The sequence below is a fragment of the Orbicella faveolata genome, unplaced genomic scaffold (genome assembly GCF_042242905.1).
Source record: "Orbicella faveolata isolate gen_17 unplaced genomic scaffold, um_ofav_v1 contig_13, whole genome shotgun sequence".
NCBI lineage: Eukaryota > Metazoa > Cnidaria > Anthozoa > Scleractinia > Merulinidae > Orbicella > Orbicella faveolata.
The window spans coordinates 27,315,001-27,341,371 of NW_028301540.1; the positions used below are offsets into that span (position 1 = coordinate 27,315,001).

Here is a 26,371-nt window from a genome sequence, read left to right on the forward strand (position 1 = left end):
CAGAGTATCTATGCTGTTTTTTAAAGTGATTTTTACAACAATCTGGGACCAGGGGTGAAATAGTTTATGACCTATAGCCATCAACAGATTTTGTCTAATAATACAAAATTTTCACAGGATAGAGTTTATGCCATGGATAACATGACGATGGTTATAATACGTCACATGATCAGATTATGACGTCATAAAATTGACAAAAATGGAGAAAGTAAATATGGCGGAGTGCATTCTACCTGTTCACACAATCTTAAACGTCTTTTTGGAGATGGCATTTTAGGAGAGGGCATTTTGTTCTTATTTTTGTATAGAGTTCCTTTCACTTATCAATTAAAAACTAATGAGAAAAATATCACAATTTAGACAGAAGATACGAGGCATTTCACATCCAAAATAAAATAAAAATCTTATTCTTGAAGCTTAAATTGCCTGTAGCGTTGAGAAGTCCCTTCTCTAAATTTAAAAACAGGCTTATGACTTATCTACAGGGAAAAATAAAAGTTCACCCTCCTAGATATGGTCCCTGCACCCATTTACTAATCATTTAACCTGTGCTTTCCTCGTTCGTGAACGTGAGGGGTCGCTCTTTGTGCCCCTACCCACGTATCCTCAAAAGCATTTACTTAATAGTAATCAAATTTATATGGCAAGTAGAGCTTTCAAATTGCTTACTTACCTAATTAGCGCTTTTCAATCATGTCGTTATTGCACACGTGAATGACATCACAATTGAAATAATACAAAGGGTCAAAGCTCCTCGTCTCCGTCATTTTCTTGGAGGTTGCTGCATTCATTTTCACAAGTGCAATCAGCCGTGCAGGAGAGTCCAACTCTCCGGCAAGAACATCTTGCATTGAAATCCTTCTTACTCCTCCACAGAGTCAGTTCCAAGAAATTCTCTGGAGCTGGATCTTTCTTCATCAATTTGGGAACAAGATGTCCCCACTCATCCTTAGTCCACCCATTTCCATCTGGTTATGTTAGTGAAAGCCTCCTGTCTCGGGCATGTTTCCAAATAAAGCATTGATAGTTGGCCCTTTTGACATATACAATCCACTATCGTCAGTAGGCGGAAGTGTGCTGCTTTCTAGGTTTTTCTTGGTAAAAAGCTTGTACCTGAGATGGTTCAAATTTGAAGTAGAAGACCGGTAAATTTGACACAAATAGTCAACGTTTCATCGCTCATGACTGTGCAGTCTGTACCCAGGTTCTTCAGTCCAACAGGGTCATCTTTATCTTCTTCAGTGTAGTGAGCCCTCCCTTTCTGCCTATGCCGTTTAGGTTACTCGTGGAATCGCATCCTGTCAAAGCATGCATGGCCGGTAAAAGATTGCACACATCTGGACCCACAGCCTCGTGCACTGGAATGAACCTTCTGTTTCCTCCAGTACCTTTGTGGAACTAATGCTCTTGAATGGACAGTTGGCTGAAGTGATACCAACATAAAACTGCTACATCTGTGTCTGGAGAAAAAACGATGATCCTCTTGGAAGAATTGCTGATGTCTGATGACTGGTTTGCAATATATTCGCAATGCACAAACATCCTACTGTCTGCTTCCTCGTGGTCGGAATAGAGAGGAATTATACCTTCTCTGTTCAACGTTTTAGTCACTTTCACTGCTGACCCATCTTGGTGATGGTAGAAGGAGTGTCTGACTATCCTTGAGTTGTCCGGGAAGGTTCTCACACCAAATGCAATCAGAAAGTAGAAACGTCAATAACTTAGATTTGGTTTTTCCACTGGACAAATAACGCTTGAGACTGGCAGGGAACTTGGTTTCTCTGCTTGGAATTTATGGCCGTCCACTGAGATTCTCCCGACTTAATCGAATCTTCTACATTATATCGGTCTTGGACAATATGGACTTGACTGGTGAACTGGAATTTAGCAATGATAGTTGCAGACTGAAGAATATTTTACTAACTAAAACTAAGAAATCGCTATACCGCGCATTTACACTACCATATTTCAACTCCGTATTGCAACCAAGTCTGTCACCACTGCGAAAAAAGAAACACTGCTAAAATCGAGAAGGTCAATGAAAGGGCTTTAAGGTACGTCAGCTCAAAAATAAAAGTTCATCTTATCAAGATCTCTTGCAAAGAATCAGACTCCGAACATCCATGGAAACTCGAAGAATCCAGGACATGCTTTTGACAATAAACAATGGTATATCGGACAAAGCTCCATTCGCAATTAGAGATCTTATCATCTTACGCTCATCCAAGGATAATCTTCAACGTTACTATATCCTGTCTTCGCCGAAAATTAACACGACTAAATATGGTCTCAAATCATGGAGATATTTTGCCGCAAAGAAATGAAACGAGCTAACAAAAAAGTGATATTAGAACTAAAGTAGGCACTAATAAAGTGAACAACAAAATTCGATCGCTTAAGTTTGACTGATATCGGAATTTATTGTGATTTGATTCTCTAGATTTTTAGTTCTCTGCATTTATAGTTTTATACAATCAATTTTTGTACATTTTTAGTTTTAATTTTTAGAATATAGTAGGGCCGTGGATTACCTGTAAACTAGCCGACTGGCTAAGGTGGATGGATGTAGTGGCTGCCGTCTTTGTCACTCATAATTTTGATTTCTCGTATAGTACTTTTCTGTGTATTATTTTTAGATAGATCTAGTTAGGCATCCCCTATTAGCAGTGGGGATTCTCCACTGCTAGATGTAATTGACACGACAATAAAGACATTATTATTATTATTATTATTATTATAAGCGTTAATCCCACGTTAAATAAAGTATTGTATCGTACTATCTTATCGTATCGTATCTCATCGTGTCGTATCGTAATAATAGTTGCTGCAATTGTGTCAGATAGCTCTCCGATTGCATCTTTCCTTTTGACAACATATGAATTACTGCCAGACAGTCAGTAACTATGTATGCTGTTTGGTGAAGACTATAAGCAGGAAGTGTGCTCCTGGCAATACTGCCCATTTCCAGTAGCCCCTTGCTTGGTTTCCTCAGAGACCCATCCATGTTGGCTAATGCAAGGGGAACAGTTGCAAGTTCATACGACCGCACTTCTTCTAGATCAATGTCATGGTCTTTGGACACAGCAAGAAGTCTACTATACACCTGACATGTCGAGGTTGATTGTCTTCAGATCTTACTTGGCTCAACAGGTTTGTTCAGACTTTGAAAGGTTTTGACGTTGATTTTCTTCAAAGGATCCCAGAAATTCTCCTTGTCAGATATTATTAGCCTGGCTTGGACAAACTCTCCCATTGCCTTTTCGCCTTGCTCCTTAGCAGTGAGCAAAGATTCCGAAAGTTCAGATGGTGCAACTGTCCCAGTGGCGATATTAATCAGTGGCATCTTTTCTCCTTCGCACTGACCGATATCGAATGGATTTACCAATTTCGTGTCAATGCACTGAATGATATTGTGCGTGCCATTTTCATCTCTTTCAATTCTTTGTGATTCCAGTTCTTTATGGAAGCTCGAGCCTGCTGAAGTCCCACCCATAACTTTGAAAGAAATTGTTGCTGCTGCCATCATACGAGCTGCGAGTTCCCACCTTTCTCGTGCTCCCTCCATGACAGTAACTCCAACAATTCCTCCTTTGGTTTTGGAATCTCAATCATTGAAATTGTTTGCAATTACGAAGCATGTAAAGAGAGCCCTTCCGTTAAGATTTACACTTTTCTTCAAACAGTCCTTTGTTAATGACTGAAATCGTCCCCCAGTATTATTCATTTAAAATTAAACTGGTTGTATCGGATTCTATATTATGTGATTTTGTCTCTATTTATTAGAAACAAGTACCGTGGTTTTCTTCGCGCGGCAGATGTGTTTTTTTATACTTCTTTTATGACTTCACCTTACTTTTTGAAACTCAGTTTTGAGATGCGATTCAAAGGAATGGATAGACGGGAAAATGAAGTGGAACAACAAAAACATCGTGTTTTTAATCCCTTATTTTTAATACGAACATTTTTTCAATACGTATCTTTTCTTCAAAAATATAATACATTTGTAAAATATGTAAGTTAGTCTTAATGTCATAGCATCACAGAAAAAGAATATTTCCTTAATAGGGTTGCTATGGAAATACACAATTTGGAAATTAACATACAAAAGATGGAAAGGAAGCTACCAGTTTTTCTTTATACTTCCTTAATTTGGCAAATATTCGGTTAAACATTGAAGCAGCCCTAGGCCTCTAGAAATTAAACACAGTGAGCTACTTCATTAAGTGCAATTTCCGGAGGGACATCCCTAATGACCTATCATTAATTTCTACGTGTATATTTCAATTCCACACCTCTCGCACCTCCTACACAGCTCTCACAACCCTAGACAACGTGAGTATATGAGGAAAGCAGCTATTCACAAAATATGTTTGATTCTTAGCATAGTCTCTATACAACTAGTGAAACAGAGTTACTCCCAGTCCCCACATCAGCGTTACAAATGTTTTCACACATGTAACTACAAACCGCCCACTCGAGAGTTTCCACTGCCACCCTAGCATTAACTACTAAGGTCCAAGGAATAATTCTGGTAAAGTTAAAATTTGCCAGCTTTCCAAGTAAACGGGACGGCCATAGTCGGTCACGGGCACCCGGACTATTGGATTAGGAGCGCAAAGTTAGGAAATTCAACAGGATGCCTGTGCATTGGCCTAAATTTCTCCAGTCTCCTCGAGCTGCACACTGCCGAGATGAGACGAAATCGACCAAACGCGGTTGTGTGGAAAACTCGAACAGCGAATAGCAAACCGGCAGCACTCGAGTTAGCATAAAAAACTGGAACGTTATTTGGGCAAACCAGAGTCATATTTATCTTAAACTAGGCTAACCGTAGTACTCTCAGGCCAGCCATGAATCCTTCGCGACTGTTCACGGCTATTTGTTGTATGCTGTTTGCGATTCGAAATGTCCGGTGGAGGTGCTGGAATCTCATGCAGTTCTCAAACTCATTATAATTCATCAAGTTATAAAACAAAGAAAATCACAGCCATGAAGGAGGTTTGTACACCCGGCCGATCTTAATTAGCACAGATTTTGACGATTTTACTTCTCCATTTGCTCCCTAATTTTTGTTTCGATTAGGAAGATATATCAAACTTGAGAGACAATGTTTCATCGGCTATCCAAACACCTCGAATTTTGTTAAAAAACACCGCTGCGCGTCGTATTTTTAAGTCTCTTCTCGGTGTTTGAATATCCCGATAAAACACTGTCTCTCATGTTTGATATATTACTTATCAGTTGAGTTACCAGTAAAACTGTCGGTCAGTTATCAGCTATCAGTAAATTTTGCTGATCTGAGATCATTTCTCTCTCTGTCGGTCCATCCCAACCCAGGCCCTCTATTAGTAGCTGTTAGTGTTTTCAAGGCACCAACTGGGCTCACAGTGTGAGGCCGACTTGAAATAAAGCTCATAATTAATCATATCAAAATCGAAGTTTTAAGGAAAAGGTAGAGTTATATTTTCTTAGTCCTGCAAACACCAGAGAAAAAGATGAAACAATCTAAGTGTCACGGCAGCATGCGGGCTTAGTGATATCACTGACGGTTTCTCTTAAATTCCGCACACATTTCAGACTTTATAACTGAATGCCGTTCTTTCGCATGACCGGCCAAGTGAAACTTGTTTTCGGTTGTTCACAACAAAGCGAAATATAAACCGATCTTATCAACATTATCAACTCGCCCAATTGACACACAAGCCACTCATTTACTTATACAGCTCAGAATTCTCTACTGATAGGTTTAAGTACACGCTTTCCTTTTCTAACATGTAATATGTTTATGAGAAATGCTTGGCAAGCACCTCTCTGTGACGTGGTTGGAATGCCTGAGCATCGAACCTTAAAACAGTGTTGTTTGATGCGAATGAGGTATTGCATTTACGAAGAATAAAATTCAAGTAAGTTTGAGCAGAATTTAAGGAAACGTAGGTAAGCTTCTCTGGCAGTGTCATGAGTTAGCTAAACTGACATCAATCAGTTTCCTCAGATCTGCCCTGCTATAAGGACTAGACCCACAACTTGAAATTATACAAAGAGACAAACAAAATTACCGTTGAATCGAAATTAACTAGACCGGGCTAACTCGTGACTCGAGCTTAAATCAGAAACTATTTCACTTGCTTAGGTGCGGCCAAACGAACGACATGTACTAGAACTCGAAACAACGACCAAACCACTGAAACGTAACAACCGAAACGAAACAGCCGAAACGAACGAAACGAAACCATCAAAACAGTCAGAGAAACCATTATCATTATTGAAAGCTAACCGTGAACATGCTAACCTGAGTGTTATTTTGGCTGACAGGAATGTTACTCAGGCTAACCGGAGTGCAGGACTACAGTCTCCTCAGCTGCAAATAACGCTTAGTAATCATGATCATGGGTTCTTTTGTTTTGTTGATTTCGTTTCGTTTCCGATATATTGGCAGTTTCGTTAAGTCTTCACTGCATATAACAATAGCAAACTGCTTCAAAGATATCTTTCGTGACTACAAAATCAATGAAACAAACAAACCTGTAGATCTTGGAAGTCTTATGAACTGAAACCTTATTAACACTCAAACAAGAACTTGATCGTCGTATGTCGATATGCACCGGTGCTTACCGAAGGCTTTATGGAAATTTATCACTACAGTAGACTGTTCATTGGATGAACACATTCATTTGCTTTTTTGTGCGGCTAGCTTAATATGAACATGATATCGTCCTATACTGTATGTGGCGGCCAAGAAACTCATTTCCTTTGTTTGTCATTTGCTAACCAATCAGACTGGACCTCTTTAGCGGAACAGACATTTCTTCATTAAAGGTTTGTCTTCAGCGGTGGTGTGCTTGACTAAAGATGTATCTTTGCACAGTTAACGATATGTTTCTAGAGAATTGGGGGAGAGGAGAGCACGTATTTGTCTTAGGAAAGTGGGAAGGAAAAAAAAAACAAAAATAAAATAGGAAATGGTCAGAATTGTTATAATGGCCCGGATGTAAAGGAAGGAAAAAAACGTTTCCAACCATTCTTGGACAAGCAATCATCTTATTGACTCAACAACATTTCCTCATTGTTAAATAAACTGCATGCAATAGACCAATTTCGATATATTAAAATTCAGCGCGAGGCTCTGGGGAATAAGCCCCACAAACTCTGTAGTTATTCCCCAGCGCCTCTTACTGAGGTCTATTGTTTTAGGCTGAATTTCGATATATCGAAATTGGTCTATTGACAATTACATCGTGCTCTTGTGTGCAATTGTAGATGCTCTACTAAATAGAGCATCTTCAGGCGATCCTTTCCCGTAAATTTTTTTTTTGTATTTCTGAACGTTTTGTTTCTCATTTCATAGTTTTGTTTTTGAACAAAAGAGACTTTAAATAAATGACAGCAGCAAGATTCTACTTGTGATGTTTGTATGTATAATTTTGCCAGTTGAGTAGATTTTAGCGGAAAAAATTTTGGCGAGAATTTGTTTTTGCGGATCGTGGAAAAAACCGCAAAAATTCGCAAAAATTAGAACCCGCAAAAATTTAGTGCCACACTGGATGCCCCCCTTGCACGGGGTAGACAGGGTTCAAGTCTAGTAAGTCAGAACTAGACTCTTGAGATTTGCTGTTAACACGGCATCGCGTCTCAGTTGAGGAAACCGACGGAGGAAACGTAACAGAAACGTAATGATGACTGTTTTGATTTGTGATTGGAAAGAAACTTCACAGACACTTAATTATTTTATACAAGTTTCTCTTCTGATGGTACTTAAAGAATACAGTAACGCAATACTTCTCCCTGTGCTTTACTTAGGGACGGACCATTAGAAAATTTAGTGGGGGAGGATGGGGGGCAGGTTGGGACCTTTTCAGCTTGCAGGAATTTTTTTTCACGTCCAATGCCATTGCAGGATTTTTTTTTGCGGGGGCTAATCCCCTGCACGAATTTTTTTAATTGGGGTGGGAATTGGAGGGGGAAACATTCTATTTGGAAATCACTCTATATTTCTTTCAAAACACAGTACTGATGTGCTTGCTTAAATGCAAACGAATAATATAAAGCAGGATGGCTCTTTATAGCACATAGTTTTTTAATCACTTTTAAGCCATGGTTATTCATGAGGGTTTTTCTGCAAGGGCGTTTGACTAGCAGTGTCCATGATGAGGTTGCTACTCAGTATAAAGTGGTTGCCAAGTTACAAGCCGACAAAGTCGCAAATTGTCGAGTTCAAAGTGGCTGCCAAGTATAAAGTATGCAGTTTAAAGTGGCTGCCAAGTTGCCATTCAGGCGGGTATAGTTTTAAAGCTCGACAGTGCAATTCACTCTGCATGAATTTTTTTTCTTCACTTCTGCTTTGCGCGATTTTTTTTTCAGTCACCCTTCCTTGCATAAACTGTTTTTTGCTTTTCCCTCACTCCCACTTCAATTTTCTAATGGTCCGTCCCTTAAGACTGTCATTCAATTCTTCTCTCATCACTGCTCCAGAAGGACGTCCAAGATTCGTATCATTTTACAAATGCGAGCGCTATTAAGGATTTACACTACAAGTGATGTTTGAAAATTCTCTCAAAATTGCACGAGCTTTTAGGGGAATTCAATTTGCAAGAATTTTCAAATATCACGAGCAGTGCAAATCCTTATGCTCATGTTCGAGCTTTCATACAGTTTTATTCTCCGGCTAGGACAGAAAACATTTTGAAAACGAAGCTTTTCCAAAACGATTAGGTTACGATAAACATGTGATTTTCCTGACCGAGTTTAACCCAAACACGAATCCAAAATGACCGGTGATTGTTGCGTTTTGAAATTCCTCCGGCGTAGTGTGGACGGAAAACATTTAATGTGTTTTCAGAGTGAAACCTCCGTTTTCAAATTTCTCCGGCGTAGTGTTGACGGTGCCAGAGACAATTGCATCCTAGAGGCTTATTTTGCTGACTCGATTTTCTTCCTTTCTAGGTATCGGGTTTGCCAGCATTGCCGTTTCGTTCCTGGTGTCAATGTATTACAATGTTATCATGGCGTGGTCTTTGTTCTACTTCTACCAAGCTTTCAAGAAAGATATTCCTTGGGTGGGTTGTCACCATCCTTGGAACACGCCAGATTGTTACATCTTTAATGCTTCCAATCCGAACGCCTCGGGAGCCTCGCCCAGTCGACTCGACTGTGGCGACTCGAATTCTAGAATTTGCACTTCAGGGCTCACGACAGTGAAGCAGCTAAGGAAAACGCAGCAGAAACCAAAACTACGCATGACGAAGAACGCTTAAGTACTACAGAGTGGGTTGCATAATTCCCAGGGGTCATGGAGAAACGCAAACGCAAACGCAAAGAAAGTTCTAGTCGCTACACGTCAATTAATATCAGTTCAGAAGAGGTCTTCTAGAAGGAGAGGAACGCACGAAGACTCAGGGACGTCGGTTTACGGAACAGCAGGGAGCTAATTTTGCGATCGTCAACAGGTTGTGTACGTGACGGCCACGACCCCTACTTTATCCTGGTGATCCTATTTTTCCGGGGTATCACCTTACCTGGAGCAAAGGACGGACTGATATTCTGCCTTCCTGGGAGCGACGTGGCGATGCGAAGGTACATATACGATTTATAGTCTTTACTAAATAGCAATTTCTGATCAGCCTCTCTTTCTCCATGTAAGGAGTATGCAACCTCTCGCTCTCTGGCGACCGATAAGAGGTAACTCGACTTGTTTCAGGGTAAAAAGTTATGACTAACAGTGTGCCCCACTGTGGAGGCGTGTTGGCCTCATGGTTAGAACGTTCGACTTGGATTGAACGGACCGGGCTCGAGCCCTAGCCAGGGTCATTGTGTTTTGTTCTTGGGCAAGACACTTCACTCTCATAGTGCCACTCTCCTTGCATACGGTGGCGGCACCCGCAGTACAAGCGCCAGTCAAAACCTAGTTGTCCTACCAAAACGACACGATAATAGTCTTTTTCTTTACAGCTAACAAAATAAAGACAATTCTAAGTTGCTTTGGCTTCTCCTAATCCTCAACACAAGAATTCTGGGTTTAATTTGATGAGGAAAAACGCATTTTGTTCAAAATGTCCACAATGAAACAACTATTATCCTACCTGGCGACAGCGATCGAAGAAAAAGTTGCCAAACGCGCGCGACACATTTTTGGCGCCAAATCAAAAGGTCGGAGACGCAAAATGTTTCAAGTTTTCACTCTTTACAATCTGATATGGCTTTTGGAGTCAAAAAATCCTTTTTCCGGAACATTTAATGCCGTCTTAAGTGAGAAACGATGCTTGACTTTAATTAATATGCATTTGACGTCAGGACAGTAGAGTTTCTCCCACTCCGCCCCCCTGCAGAATCCTGATAGGTTAATTCAAATTTCAGTCGCGTCGGCCGTATGCAAGGCTCCACCCAAGTTTACAAATGGGTCCTGGCGAATTTAATGCTGGGGGTAACCCTGCGATGGACTAGCATCCCATCCAGGAATATTCCTAGTCGCTTCACGTTACACAAAGCGGGATAAGCTCCGGCCTGATGGGCCACTTGGCTCGTATGCAGACTTAACCTTTTTATCTCGCCGCAATGCCCCGTTTGAACCCTATTTTGCTGTTTAAGGTGTGGATAGACGCTGCGGCTCAAGTCCTGTACTCGTTAGCAATGGGAATGGGCGTCAACCTCACCTTTGCCAGCTACAATAACAAGAAGAACAACATTCTAAAGTAAGGTTTTCGTTTTGCAATTTCCAAATTCCTTTTGATTTTTCCCAATATTTTCCGATTCAGATTCCTTGCGATCCAAAAACAGAGCAATGAGCAATGTTTGTGAGCCCGCGATCCCCTAGCCATCCTCGAGCATACTTACTTCATGTTCATGGTAACATGTTAGTCCAGTTTTAGTCCTCTCTCTGACACGCCAAGCTACGCTCTCGGGAAAGAGGGTCCTCTCCCCCGAGAATGTAGCGTTGCGTTACAGAGAGAGCCAGAACTGGACTAAGGAACATGTCTGACGAGAAACACCGCGGGCTTTGGAATTCAGCAGCTTCTCCTGGTAGCTTGTATGAAGTGATGTTACAAACACAAATTAAAGACCATTTCGATTCGGAAGTGTAGCCGCTGTCGTAAACTTGTAATTCTTTTGCTTGTCGTCATGGTGTAGCAGCTGTTATTGTTTGGGGCTAGGAGCATTGTTCGTTCTGTTTGTTCTGTTTGTTCTATTGTCCTCTCAAAGAGTATCAAGCCATTCATGTGAGACCTTACGAGAGCACTTACCCGACACCTTCGATTACATTCCTTCTGCTATCATTTCTTTCAGGGACGCCTTAATCATATCCGTCACTAACTGCGCTACAAGCATATTTGCAGGATTTGCCATTTTCTCAATTCTAGGGTTTATCGCTGGCCAGGAAGGCAAAAGTATCGCTGATGTTGCGTCACAAGGTTTGTAGCTTTACTTATATTTGTTTTGTCAGATTCAGTTACCGGTATAAATGAATTAGTAAAATTCATTTATATGATTTTCGCATTTTATTCGCCTAATTTTTTTTTGTCAGTTTATGTAGTGGTAGATTAAAAATGAGGACTAAATGGAGAAAAGTAAATCAAGATTTAATGCAATAAAGCTTGAACTGTGATGGTCGGTAGTTTTTGATTTCTCAATAGAGTTTCAATTGATTTGTGATTGATTTGTGATTGATTGTGTTTTACTTGGTTTTAAGTCTTCTAAGCTCTCTTATCGACTTAAATAAATTTCCTACAACCATTTAGAGCAAACCGGCATTTTGCTTTGTTCCCTTACCAACTTACCACAAAATTAGCCAAAACCGATTGGCTGGCACAAGTTCTCCCGTCCGTCCTCAGTATTACAAATGATGATTGACATATTGTTGTGTTAATCAGATTGCCTTATATATATATGCCTACACTTCATACGCGACGATTGCAAGCCATTACAATGATAATGTATGAAGTCAAAAATGGTCTGGCGCCTCCTTACATTGCGGAATTATTTGCTGTTAACAATTCTCAGTATCACCTTAGAAATTCTGACTTCACCACACCCAGATTTCGGACTGTTGCTCATGGCAAACATAGCCTGACTTACTTAGGCCCTGTCATTTGGTCCAAACTCGACAAATCTATTCGATCTTCTGAATCATTGCACACCTTTAAAAAGCGCATCAAATTGGTTGATTTCACTAGCCTGCTGGACAGTACTTGTAAAGACTGTTCTTTATGTAACAACTACCACTTGATCTTACTGCATGCCTCATTGTTTGTTTTATATATATATTTTAAAACACTTACATACGTACATGTATTTCATATTTTATTAATTATTAGATAAGTAATCGTAGTTAGGTTTCCCCAATTAGTATACATTGTATGCTAGCGACTTCGACACGTTAATAAAGTTCTTATCTTATCTTATCTTATCTTTGAATTTTACGAAGGTCCCGGATTGGCGTTTATCGCCTATCCAGCAGCCTTAGGGGAGCTGCCTGTGCCCCAGGTCTGGGCCGTGATGTTTTTCTTCATGTTGATTATGTTGGGACTTGACAGTCAGGTAATAATTGTTTCTCACTGTAAGCTATATAAAACGCCCTTAGTTGTCGTAGTTTACAATCCGTTTGAATCTTGTCAAATTTTGACCGTTTGTTTCTCCCTGTAGCTAATTTATTTCTGTTTTTCTGACTTCTGAAAGCTGGGATTTCATTGAACACAGTCGAACCCCTATTAAGCGGTCACCCTTGAGGAAATGGGAGATGGCAGTTTAATAGGAGTTGGTGTACTTTGAATATTTTTTACCATGGAGTTAATTTTTTTGTGAATATAAAATCACCTCAAGACAATCGTGATAAAAGTGTGTTTGAATGTTGTAGTCATTCGTCACTTTCTATTTCGAACTGTTATCTGTTATAGTCTTTCCAAAACAAAGCTAAACTACGTGTATTAAATTTTGGGTGGTCGTTTAACAGAGGTAAAGAGAATTGGAGAACCCTCAACGAGACGACCTAAAGATGGCCACGGCCGCTTGATAGAGGTGGCCGGTTGATAGGGGTTTTCTTCTCCGTATTTTACTGACAGTAATCTCGGGACTTTGATAACTAGCCGCTTAATAGGGGGTGGCCACTTAATAGGGGGTGGCCACTTAAAAGAGGGTCGACTGTATTAGACTGTTGTCTGACGCAACAAAATCACCTCAAAATCAGCATTTAGCAATCATCCAAATAATATGACCTTTAAGACCACGCTGCAACAGAACAGACCATTAGACGGTTCTGTGAAATGTAACCTGGCCTCTGCATGATATGGAAGCGAGGCCTTGTTTGACCTTCGGATGACAGAGATCAGAAACTAACTAGCACCATAACACAATAATTTACATTAAAAAAAAAAAAAAAAACAAGGTTTGTATCATAACAAAGTCAACTCTAGTCTCGCTTGAGCACAAGGGCCTGACCACTAGAAGTACGGAACTGTAAAGTGGGCGATCTAATTAGCGAGACCCACCAGCTGTTTGGGAGCAGGGATGGCGCAGTGGTGTGATTCCGGCCCGGTGCCATACGTGGGTTGAATTTGTTGTTGGTTCTCGCGTTGCTCCGAGGGTTCAATTTTTTTTCCGGGTTCTCTGGTTTTCTTCCCTCCACAGAAACCAACACTCCAAATTCCAATTCGACCAGGATAGAGGACCCGCCTGAAAACTAACTAAGTCTAATGTGGCTTCCGCTCTAAATATTGTAAATATTATAAATTTATGTGAATATCTAACTGAATTACCTTAAAATGAATGGACATAATCCCTCAAGCAGTCAACTTGTTGTATCTTACTTGTCTTTTTTATTATTTTTATGTTTACCTAATTTGATTTTCAGTTTGGTCAAGTGGAGATAGTAGCCGCGTGTCCAATAGAACACTATCCTCAAAAACTGAGTCGATTCAGGAAGCTAGTTGTGTTGGTGTTATGCGTTCTGCTGTTTCTAATGGGACTTTCGTGTGTAACGAACGTAAGTTAATAGATTGGTAAAAGAAGAGATTGTAGTCAATTCAGCTTGTACCTTTAGGAGAGATTAGAAAGGATAAGTTTGACGTTTGCAGCAAACAACAAACGGCAAAACTTATCTCTTTTCTTTTTCTTAAATAAATCACACCTAAATGAATCAACATCTTCTATTATTCATCGCAAATACAAATATTTTCACTCTACTGTACAAACAGCCGAAAACAGAAGGCAAAAGGTTCATGTTTGCCTTTTGACGTTTGAAGTTTGACAACGGTTTGACGTTTGCCGTTTGCCGTCTACTCTGCGAGGAAGATCGAAGGAGACTCTGCCGCAGGGTATTTGCCGTCTGAACGTCATGCTTAATCTCTATGATAGGAAAACCGGACGATCGCGAAGCGAAGAGCTTTGACAGTGGAGCGGACAAGAGTGGAGGAGGACTGGAGAAAAAAAAAAAAAAAAGAAAAAACCCTTGTTCCCGATCTCTGATTTTCAACTCCCAACCTCTGTCCCGTTGCGCAATTCCTTGACGCGCTACGTTTTCTTGTTTCTCTATCTTCGACTGATGGAAACACTCATGCGAATAGTGCGATCGATGGTTTTGTCACTCCTTGCTAAGAAACGGCTGCACAACATAGACAAAATTTGAAGGAATACTATGAGTCGTAACTCAACTGAGCTTGGTCATTTCAACTGAGTGTCTTGATTTGCTTTTGCAGGGTGGCATATTTGTGTTTAACCTGTTCGACTCGTTTTCAGCCGGTTTGTCGCTCTTGTTCATTATGTTTTTGGAGTTGATTGTTGTCGCATGGATTTATGATGAGTGGCGCGTCTTTTTTGGAAAACCGTTTTATCCTGGTCAGTGTGTTATCCTGGTCAGTGTGTTATCCTGGTCAGTGGCTTGCTATATATTGAAATTCTACTGTGCTTTCTATTTTTCTCCCACAGGGTATCTTGATGTTCAGCTTAATCAAATACACTAGAATCACGTATGAGGATTACGTGTATCCCCCGTGGGGGGAGGCAGTGGGGTGGCTGATCACTGTTGCTTCTATGCTCTGTGTGCCACTGTTAGTCATTAAAACTATTGTAGACATTTATTTGCGTGGAAACCATGGAGGAGACACATCACAGGTGAGTGTAAGAGCTGGGTTTATACCGTTAGCGGACTGTGATGTACCCTCCGGAACTCAAGGGGTTTCATGATGTTGTTTTCTAGTTAAAAATAGCACAAGCCACACCCAACTTGGGTGTGTATTAATGCGAATATGAAATATTTAGCTACTTACAAGGAAAATATTGAGACATTTACTGGAAAAGGAGAACATTTGTGTGTCAACTGGCCATGTTTCTGAAAATTGCGGTCCACGAACTTCGTCCTCTCAGATTCATTCTATATTCTTTTTCCTTTCTCAAGCTGTTTGTGACCTTGACAAAGCTCAAAGTAACAAAAAATCAGGATTGGCGTTAGGGATTTGCGTATGACCGCTGTTTGAGCGGAGACACTAAAAATAGGTCACGTGAAATGTCACGTGAGCAGACGCACTTTGTTACCTTATCTAATTTCTACGAGATTTCAACTCTTGGCTAAAGAATTAATTAACCATGATACTTGGCGAAACCTAGAGACTGACTCGCTAACTCAGTGGCGGGTTTCTTTCTTCTGCTTTTCTTTTCAGAAACTGCATGAGGCTATATTTGTTCCAGAAGAAAACCATGCCAAGGAATTGAAAGTCTGGGAAGGGGGTCATCAAACGCCAGTGTATATGACTGCTTTGTAGCCTCCTTAGATGGTGGATTGAAAAGCGCGCTTTACCTATGACGTTGAAGTGCTATGTAATAAGATACCAGGCGTTCAGTCGTCCATGTGTTTTATTATATATTTTTAAGGAATTTCTTCATATTAAACTGTTCTAAGACTGACCAATCACAATAAATGTTATAACGCTGTAGACCAATCAGAAAACGAAGCAGAAACATGTAACTGAGGCGAAGGGCGGGAAAATGCACTTAAAAATGACTTTTAGCTGCTGGCTTAATTGCTCCTAAATAAACGGACGAATGAAGAAAAAAAAATAAACAAATAAACAGCAAGTTTGGTGTGACTGGTGGAGCACGTTGTGTTTCAACAACAACAACAACAACAATAACAAGGTTCATTTTTACCGCAAAAAAAGCTAAATCAATTAATTGTAAAATAGTAATTAGAAATACATTCAGTAGCCGGTCACCCAAAATAACTATGAAGCTAAATTATTTGGGTGACCACCATCATGTTTCGATAGAAATTTAAGACAAGAAGAACAGAAGAATGACTCGTAGTCGTATAGCTGTGTATTTTATTCCATCTAAAATCAAAATTATACAAAAATATGTTTTTTCTTAATACAATCATCTGATTAATGAACAAAACTAGAATAAGATAATTACAAATGCCTGAAACGACAACGGAGCGTTAATGAAACTTATAAAGGGAATCACGCGGTTTATCTCATGAAACTTTCAAATGCTTTAATAACAAAATCGAAGTATGCTCTTAATTTAAGTGCGCCGACTTCTATGGCAAGTCTTCTTGACTTTCTCTGATCATGATTATCATAAATCTGTTTAGCAGTTGAACAGCTTAAAGGAGAAGGTCACTCCAAAAAATGTATTTTTTTTTTGTTAACACCAATAAAAACCTTGCACCAAGTTTAGCCATTCACCGAAGTTTCAGCCTCAGTCTAAAGTGCAGGTTTTCCTTATGAAATTCGTCTCCAAAGAAGCCCAAAATTCAAATATCGTTACGTTGTCGCCATTTTGAACAGTACTCAGCAGCCAGGCCGCGTTTTCGTGACGTCATACCGTCCGAGAGAGTTTTGTCCAAATGGCTTCCGAGGAGCCTTTTAACTATCACTTTAGGTTGTGGCTGCTCTTGAGCCAAATTAGTGGTAAAATGATAGCATTGAAGATGGTGAAGTGGATAATCACTTGGAAAAAAAAATAGATTTTGCTGACCTTGTCAAGGATGCCAAGTCAGTTGCCGGTTTTTCTCCTTCGCGCCAATTTTGAATCAGACGGAATGACGTCACATAAACACGGCCTGGTTGCCGAGACAGTTTCAAAGTGGCGGCCTCCGAAGTCGCTTCTCTCGAGACGAATTTCTTGAGGATAGCGGGCACTTCAGAGGCTGAAACTTCGGTGAGTGGAAAAGCTGAATGTTTACTTGCTATAGGCGATGACAAAAAAAGTAAGCAATGGCTAGCTGCTTTGACATTTAACCTTACGTTCAATTGCCACCGTACAGGAGAAAAACCCACTTGTCGTAGGAAGCTCCCGTGGAATCTTGCTGATGATGTAGGTTGTTTACCATTTACCGAAAAATTGCGGAAATTTAGGTGACATTGTAAATGGCAAGACAATTTTGGCTCGACCGACCGGAATACTTGTGAAAAAGGCGGAGCGTCTTGAAAGGTAGTCCAAACTTTCCAACCGAAGCATCCGAGTTGAAAATGTGCTAACCGTTTCCAGTTCTTCGCCGCCATCTTGGAATTATGATCAAGTAAACGTTGAACTCGTGTAAATTGTTTTTTTTGTTTAGCAAATGGTAAATGGCCAATCCGAACGGAGCTTTCACGCATTTTTGCTTATCATTTGCACAACCGTAGGCGAACTGGTTTCTCCTTGTAAATGATAAATAAGCTTAATGTTTGTAAACACTGAATTTCGCTCTTGGTCTGTCAGTCTGTCATGGTGTATTTTTGGCGATATGATGGATAAAAAGCCTGCGACACTTCTCCAGGTGAAATCAGATCGCTAGCTGAAAAAATGCCCTTGTAATGTTTTCCAGGCGACAAGACTTATTTTGAACTTTCAGCTCACTTATGCTATAGTTTGGTGTTGGCTGTAATACCGGCATTTTGATCAAACTTGTTAGTATTCCTTAGATGCAGTACCAGATTTAAACCAGCTCTGCTAAATTGGGACAACCTGCCTAGATATTTGGTTAAATAATGAAAAAATTTCGCTAATCCAACTCAAGTGCATCTATATCAGTCTAATGAATTGAATCCATCAGCAAATAAATGATTTGCTTTTCATGACACCTAACAATATTCCGTTTAAGATAACTAATGGATTGGATGATGTTTCACTGCACCTTAGAGTAGTTCTTTAATATTAAACTTTTTAAAATCATAGTTAATAAAGAGCTGTTGTTTTCTACTTTGTTTCGTTTAGCCGAGCTTTTGTTTGAAAAACTTCACCCCTAAATATCTAAGACAAACTATCTCGAGACTCCTTATAATAAATCGAAACGGCTGAATCAGTTGTTCACTCAAAAATATGAACACTGTTTTCCTGAGTCAGTAATGAATACTTGCCCAGCGTTTGAGACAGCAACAAAATAAATTCTACGAAATTCGGGGCCCTTCTATTATCGAGTTTAGAAATTTTCCTTCCAGTGTAAAAACTTTACAATTTTTACCGTCACAGACTAACAAGTTGTTAAACTTGTCAACAGCGAGTCCAAGAGGATGGTCCAGCTCACCAGGCCCCTCTGTATCAACATCAAATAGAAATTCCCCTTCATTATTAAATACCTTGACGCATTGAGCCTTGTGTATTCATTCTCAAGAAATTCACGCAAAACAATGTTGAGCGAAAAGTCAACGAATTTGTCAGGGCACATAAGGAGAAACTTAAGTTAAACGCACCCCGCGGATTCTACAAACCGCAAAGGTCGGCCGCAAAGGACAAGTTTCTCACTCCCCGAGAAAGATGACTCGCCAGAGATGGCGAATATTTAGCGTGTCTTAACTAGCTCCCAGACAACAAACAGTATTCTCATTGTTTCTCTCTGAAATCAACATCTTATTATCTTTAAGGACATTTCGCATCGCTAATTACCTCACCGGAAATTAATTTGTTGTTTTAACCGTATACTTGTTATCAATGAACCTTGGACCATATTATTATGAGTTGGCCCGTGAGCGCAAATTTATCCGATACTGGATAAACCAAAATCCACCGCTAAATCTTCGTTTAAAAGCTGAAATTAAAAGCACTCCGGATAAATTGCGCGTGCAGTAAAACACACCGCTGCATATTGTTTACTTGTTCCAAACAGTGAAACGTCACCTTGATGATAGTCAGCAGTGACAGTTTTAGACGAATCCACACGATAACAAAACCCAGGATTCATTTTCACATCATTAGTGAGTAGAATCAACAAAGGAATGTAAAAAACGACACACACACATTTGGGTGAACCGAAACCTTGCATAGTAACTCATTTGCCAAGAGCGAATTACTTTCCTTAAAGTTGGAAGATATATTGCCTCCAGGTAAAACATAAACAATAGCATAGACCAGAACTTCCCCCTTACACGACTTGAGTATTCTTTGGCTTTCGGATACTCGATAAAGCACAATCCACACTCAAACGTCTTCGTTTAAAAGCTGAAAATAAAGACACTCCGCCGATCCTACAAACTCTACAAGTCGGCCGCAAAGGTAGCTCCCAGAGTGCATTTCGCTTCCACAGAGGGGTAATCGTGCGCGACATAAGCGGAGCCCGAAAAAAGTGCGAAGTCACTTATCCAAAGGAATGCAGCTTGCCAGCGCCAGCTATAAGCGAGTGACTACGTCATCGCTTTAAAGTGCCCTTGTAATGTTTTCCAGGCGACAAGACTTATTTTGAACTTTCAGCTCACTTATTCTATATACTAGTAGTTTGGTGTTGGCTGTAATGCCGGCATTTTCATCATAATTATTAGTATTCCTCAGATACAACGGTACCAGATTTAAAACAGCTCTGCTGAACTGGGATAACCCGCCTAAAGATTTTGTTAAATAATGAAAAAGAAAAATGATAATAATAATAAAAATATATATAAGAATTTCCAATAGTCCAACTCAAGTGCATTTATATTAGTGAAATGAATTGAATCCGTCATGATTTGCTTTTCATGACACCTAGCAATATTTCAGTTAAGATACCTAATGGATTGGATATGATGTTTCACTTTATCTTGAGTAGTTCTTTAATATTAAACATTTTGAAATCGTAGCAAATGAAGAGCTGTTGTTTCCTACATTGTTTCCTACAGCCGAGCTTTTGTTTGAAAAGTTTTACACCCAAAAATACAAAAGTCTCTAGACTCCTTTATAATAAATCGAAAAGGCTCAAACAGTTGTTCACTCAAAAACATGAACACAGTGTTTTTCTGTGTCAGTAATGAATACTTGTCCAGTGTTTGACACAGCAACAGCCCAAGGCTCTTGAAATTGGGCTGACTGTCCTTTTATCGAGTTTACAAATTTTCCTTCAAGTGTAAAAACGTGAACATTGCCACCTTTTTTGTCACAGACTAACAAGTTGTTAAACTTGTCAACAGCAAGTCCAACAGGACGGTTCAGCTTACCAGGCCCCTCTGTGCCAATATCATATAGAAAGTCCCCTTCATTATTAAATACCTTGACGCATCGAGTCTTGTCACAGGAAACAAAAACCCTTTCGTGATGATGTAAAGCAACCAACGGGGACTCATCGTAGCCTGGAAAGCTGAGGGACTTCAACAGTTCTGTACCGTTAGGGGAGAGGACTTTGACCGTTTTGTCACCACTGTCACTCACGAGCATGCGGCCATCACAAGCAATGGTTATGAATCGTGTTTTGATCAAATGTTTGTTGGAGATGTTTTTAATGAACTGACCGCTTTCAGCGAAACAAAAAATATCAATAGAATCACAGATAGTGACGTCACCAGAATTGGTGAATGCTACTGACATGGGATAAGCAAGTGTCTCGGCGTCAAGTCCTTTCTGACCATACTCTCTCAAATAAATTCCATCTGAGTTAAAAAGTTGTACTCTGTTATTATTAAAATCAACAACTGCAATGTTCCCTGTCTTGGCATTTATTGCAATGTCGCGGGGGCAATAAAATTGTCCTTGTGCTTTACCGCGTGATCCAAAAAAACGTACGGCATGGTATTGATGTGGCTTCACGTGAACACTCCATGGACTACTAGTCAGCGGTTGACCATTAACTTCAATCACCACCTCATGATGTCCGTCACATTCGGGTGTGTAGGTGACGCTATATTTACCATCTTCGTTGTCTGCAATGTTGGTGTGGAGGTCTTCCTCCGACGAAGCGCAAACCTTGACAAAAATCTGATCGATTTCATTGTAACATTGTTGTCCCTCTGTGTTCTTTGTCGTGATTGTTAGGCCAGCTTCTCTTCCAGCTTCTGCTTGTTTTAAGCCTTTCCCTTCCGCCACTGATTGCCGAGGATCAGTTGTACTAACCACAACTTCACCCGGAAACGCGCGTCTAACACTTTGGATATTCTCTTCAATTGTCTTGTATTGAACATGCGATGGTTTATAAATGTTCATTTTCCTCGCATTTAGGAGACCCTGGCACTTTTCCATGACACCCTGCTGCGCTTCAAGAATTTCAACGCTGTTGTTTCGTTGTAAAATTCTTTGGCAATGTTCCACAGACGTTTTCAGTTGCGTGGCAGATACCTGAAAGTGTTCCATCTGTACTGAGTGCTCTCTTTGCTGTTCGTCTTCAATAACATCTAACTCGGTCACCATGGCGATCTCGTGCTCCTTTAATACTCGAATGAGTTCTTCAACAGTGGTTAACACTTTGTTTCGAGCGGCAGCAATTTTCTCTCCGTTCTTCTTCAACATTTCTGTTGTTTTCTCCATTTGGGTCGTGTGCTCTGTAATCTCTACTTTCATTTTCTGCACAAGCTCCGTCATCTTTAGTTTTTGTTCTTCGGCGGCTTGCTTGATATCCACCATGGTGTGATTTGTATGACGTGTTTGTCCACACTTGTCGCAAATGCAAACTTTGCAGTTCTGACAATAGTAAATGAGAGGCTTATTTTCGTGATGTTTCTCTCTACACGTGATAGAGGTCTCCACCAATTCTTCCAGTTTGGAACTTGTACCTTGTTCGCTTGCACTAAGTGCTAGACCAAAAAATATCATTAGTGTCTTTTTCCTGTGGTATAATTAGTAAGAATTTCGATAGACTGTTCACAGCCCTTCGTCGTTCTCATATTATTATTAGATCGTTGAACGCACGGATAGAATCTCGAGAGAACGGGTCACCAGCGCAAAACAAGAGACTTGACAGGGTAGGGGGTGGGGATCGAGATAAATATTCACTCGCCTCACCGCCCCTACTCCCTCGTGCTTCGTCCGGTTTTTCTTTCGCGTGTGTTGAATGTTAGAGATACTGTGAACAGTTTAGGTTTTTCAAAAGCTGTAGGTTCTTCGTCATCGATGAATTCCACTGGGTCCCAATTGCAAAGGTAAGTGTTGTTGTTATTCTGTAAATTAATTTAAACTTAGAGAAACAAATTCAAGAGGCCCGATCGGGGTTGAATTTGATTGGAGGAATAAATCAGGCAAACTAAAATCCAGTCGTGACCCTGGATAAGTTTATAAGAGAATGCAAGATATTGTACAAGCTTGTTTTTTCTTTTTCTCGTTGTTGGGCCAAAGTTGTATGCCTCGTCTATTGCTGATTACCACCACTATTATCGTATTTTGGTTCCCAAGTTATTTTCTAGCTCGATTAAGCTTAGCTTACATTACACAAACATACTATAATAATTCAATTTGGGATCCGAGGAATTAATTTACTTTTGGTAGCTTACAGGAGGATGTTTATTGAAGAAAAAGTGCTTACTAGGGACGAGGCGCTTATTTATTTGTTCGTTAGAAGTCGTTCCCCGTGAATGTCGTTAGAAGTCGCTCCCCGTTTCCGAACCCATCAGAAGCTGAGAGATATAATAATATCTTATTAACCTTGTTTTCTGTGTCCGTACTGTAAGTTACGGATCCTAGTTTTTTTCCTCTTCGATTTATGGCCCGCACCCTTCTCGGTTGGGCAATAAATCGAAGGGGGCAAATACTCGCTCTTGTATACGGACCTCGAACTCGGTTAGTAAGAGATATGTATAAAAAAGATATCGCTATGTTTTTGGACGACAATAAAGACACAAAGCAAAAGTAACTTTTTACATTGGTAATCTAAAGTTCCTTAAGATTGTAGTCACTCATCATGGTACACATCCTTCAAGATCTGGGAAAATTTCCGCCACCCGCAAGATGTACCAATTTAAGATCTCACAAAATAAAAACCTGTAAGAGTGGCACCACTCAGTTATAGAAATATAAATTTCAAGACGAAATCGGCCCCAATTTACTTGAATAACGAAGCACCCTTTTTACTTTTTATGAATTCCTCTCATTCGTGTCCAGCGAGAGTTAAAATACTCCCTATCAGATATCTCCAAAAGCGAGTTATATTAAGTCACTACAGAGAGTTGAAATTACTCCTTCTTGAAATTTACTCCTAGCAGGAGTTATATTTAGCTCTCAATTAGAGTTAAATTGACTCCAAAAAATAACTCTATTAAGCAGAGTTAAATTAACTCTACGACTACTAAATAAGTCAAATTTTGAGTTAAAATAACTTTCTTTTGGAATTATGTGATTTCCCCCTAATTAACTCCACTAGGGGAAGTTAATTAAACTCTACTTTAGGAGTTATTTTAACTGCTTTAACTCCTTGAAAATTAGTGTGTATACCAAGAAAAACAATTGTCAAGTTGGACATTCTATGGTATATCATGAGAAAGTGTTGCATAACTATTTTATACCACGCCATAGAAAATTCAGTGGCCAGCAAAATCAATGGGAAATACGCGCGGCGCACGATGGGAAGGTCAAGTGTTATATCGTCGAATATACAACGGCTTTCTTGTATTCTGATTAGCTGTATTTTCTTTGGCATGGTATAACTACATACATAGCTTACATTAATGGGGGGCCCCACTCAACTCACCTCCATCATTTGATTCCTCTCTGTTAGTCACAGTTGCTGCTGTTAAATCATGAAGTATTTTCTTGACATCTCTGATCTCGGTTCCGATCTCTTTTAGCTCATCTTTAATGCTGTCCTCGTCCTTTTTCCATTCACTGAGAAGTTGTTTGTAGTGATCTTCAATTTCAGGGTCCATGCACTCAGTTTCCAGATTGTCAATAGGTGCCCTGTACCTATCACCTCCCAGTCTCACCAGAGTGTCCCGGATGTCTTGCCAGTACGCGTTAAACGTTGTGTCATCAACCGAAGCTTGTTCGGCATGCGCGTACACGGTGTTTCTACAGTACTTAATACGAGCAATATCCGCCTCACGAGTCATGTCCGTTGCAGCGGGAAGTGTGTCCCATCCGGTTATTGGAGATGGCAAACCGCACAAATTTCGCAGCAGAACCATCAAAAGAGTGATGTCAAAATCTCTCGAGGACACTGCCAAATGAATGACAGGAAAGAGCTTGCCCCATTGCGTGGCATTGATAATTCTTCTCGATCTGAGACCCTGTAAAGTGGGTTTATTTGCCGCCAAAACTGCGTGAAGATTTGCTGGCGCGTGAATGGCATCAAGTGTGTCCCTGAGGGCCTGGTTACCAACATCAATCAGAAGACGACACAAGCGTGCGTAGTTGGTCGTCTCTTTGGTGGATGAAGTTGCTTGTGTTGTGCTTTCCATGAGAGTAATCTGTTATTGATCAATCTAGGTAAAGAATGAAAGAGATAATTTATTTCTCAGTACTGTTGATTTAAAAATCAATGTTTATACTGTCAATGTAAAGGAGGAACTGGTATTTCAAGAATGGCCTTTCTTGACTAGTTTTTGCCTCGTGTCCACATCACCAAAGTCACGTGGACACGAGGTATACGTTGGCTATCGTTACACTCTTGTTTAAGAAATTCCTGTGTAACAATTCTTTGCCGCTTAATGTAAGATTACTGTGAATGGCGGTTCAGAAAACTCGCGGGTTACAATCACTTTTGTTATAAAAGACAGGCATACAACGTTGAATTGACGGCAGTTTGTGCTATTGATTTTGTGACTGAGCCCACGAGCACAACTCGCTCGCGATATAATTTTTTTTGGGAACAAATAACAGGCTGAAACGTTGAAGCGACGGGTTTTAGTCACACGGACAAATCTAAAGATCGCAATAAGCGGATTAAAAACCAACAACTAATGGGTAGTTTTTTCGCCGCCGAAAGTGAACTTGGTTCGGCCAGAGAGGGATTTCGCTTCTTAGGGTGGAAAACCAACCTACTCACAAACGGTCTTAACCCACCGCTAAAAAGCTTTTTCAATGTAAAATCATAAGAAAGGTCAAGAAGACAACTAAGATGAGTTTAAAGGAAAATTTTATCGCGTAATTACATGCAATTTAAAGCGACAGCAGTATTTCTCATACAATCTCTTACAACAAAGGTCATGACTAATTATTAACTACGCTCCATATATTTTAAAATTAGAGTTGAACTCTAACACTGTATATCGATATTTTGAAGCTCACATACTGAGCTTGGGCCACCTGTGAGGGCATCAGGCCAAATCGAATTAAATCGTAGTGATACCAGAAGTGTAACGCTTGTATTCTGCTCCTTTACAATTTATTTAAAGCATGAGGTATAGTACGAGTGTCACGCTACTAGCGTACAACTACTTGCATTAATGTGAGCAAGTGATCCAATCACCCGAAACCGAGAGATTATGATATCAAAAGCTAAAAGGCATTACGCTGAAAAACGTCACGCGAAAAGGCATTACGCGAAAAGGCATCACGCAGAAAGGCATCATGTGAAAAGGCATCAGGCTTAAAGACATTACGCTAAAAGGCATCACGCAGAAAGGCACCGTTACAAAAATTCTATTGAGGTCGGGACTTACTCTTCTCACTCGTTTCTTGTGAGATAATAGCTTTCTCAAAATGGTTTTTGAGCGAGACATTCCGTCTTTAATTTGTCCCCTCGCGAGGTCTTTATTCAGTATCTGAGGCATGCCTTGAGAGAGTTAATACAGCAAGTGAGCAATAGACTCGAAATACGATTGCGTTTCTTTCCGTTTAAAACATATGCATGAGGTCCTTTTGAGATCGACGAGTATTTTCCAAGATGGTAGACAAGGCCTGTGCGTTCTTTGTAGGACTTTGGCAATAGTACAAGAACCTCTTGAACATGAATTCACTACTGCAGCTACACCTTTCCTTTATTCTGGTGCAAGAGGAAGAGCACGTGTAAAGATACAAGCAGAAGCGTTAAAATTTCTTCTTGCCTGATGCCTTTTCGCGTGATGCTATTAAGCGGGGTACCTTTTCACGTGACGCCTTTCTGCGCGATGCCTTTTCGCGTGATGCCTTAAAGCGTGATACCATTTCGTGGGATGCCTTATTAAAGCGTGATGAATTTTAGCGTGAAGCCTTTTTAAACGTAATGACTTTTCGCATGATACGCTTTTGCGTGATGCTTTTCCTCGAGATGCCTTTTAGCGTGATGCCTAAAAGCGTTATGGCTTTTGGCATGATGTCTTTTGGC

General features: G+C 40.1%; 2 protein-coding genes and 1 pseudogene across 3 annotated transcripts in view; 1 reads left to right on the plus strand and 2 right to left on the minus strand.

Moving 5' to 3' along the window:
• The window catches only part of LOC110067691 (sodium- and chloride-dependent GABA transporter 1-like), a 55,044-nt pseudogene extending 39,534 nt beyond the window's left edge, over nucleotides 1-15,510 (plus strand). Inside the window, exons 4-11 of the transcript XR_016206193.1 lie at nucleotides 8,941-9,245; nucleotides 9,444-9,570; nucleotides 10,582-10,685; nucleotides 11,278-11,402; nucleotides 12,416-12,528; nucleotides 13,838-13,969; nucleotides 14,682-14,837; nucleotides 14,911-15,510. The product of XR_016206193.1 is annotated as a sodium- and chloride-dependent GABA transporter 1-like (transcript). The remainder of the gene's footprint in view (nucleotides 1-8,940; nucleotides 9,246-9,443; nucleotides 9,571-10,581; nucleotides 10,686-11,277; nucleotides 11,403-12,415; nucleotides 12,529-13,837; nucleotides 13,970-14,681; nucleotides 14,838-14,910) is intronic.
• On the minus strand, nucleotides 3,054-3,645 carry LOC149115850 (uncharacterized). Its single transcript, XM_089283861.1, has one exon. It carries the CDS (start codon nucleotides 3,563-3,565, stop codon nucleotides 3,128-3,130), a length of 438 nt encoding a protein of 145 aa, XP_089139987.1. The 5' UTR covers nucleotides 3,566-3,645; the 3' UTR covers nucleotides 3,054-3,127.
• A 774-nt stretch (nucleotides 15,511-16,284) lies between the features above and the next one.
• The window catches only part of LOC110067499 (uncharacterized), a 28,173-nt gene continuing 18,086 nt past the window's right edge, over nucleotides 16,285-26,371 (minus strand). Inside the window, exons 2-3 of the mRNA XM_089285263.1 lie at nucleotides 23,819-24,548; nucleotides 16,285-21,932 (exon numbers count right to left, since the gene is read on the minus strand). Of these exons, the coding sequence (XP_089141389.1) occupies nucleotides 20,140-21,932; nucleotides 23,819-24,524 (2,499 nt within the window). The 5' untranslated portion in view covers nucleotides 24,525-24,548 and the 3' untranslated portion in view covers nucleotides 16,285-20,139. The remainder of the gene's footprint in view (nucleotides 21,933-23,818; nucleotides 24,549-26,371) is intronic.

Excerpts from the sequence above, each read along its gene's own strand:
- LOC149115850 (XM_089283861.1), bottom strand. The coding sequence starts at position 3,565 with ATGGAGGGAGCACGAGAAAGGTGGGAACTCGCAGCTCGTATGATGGCA.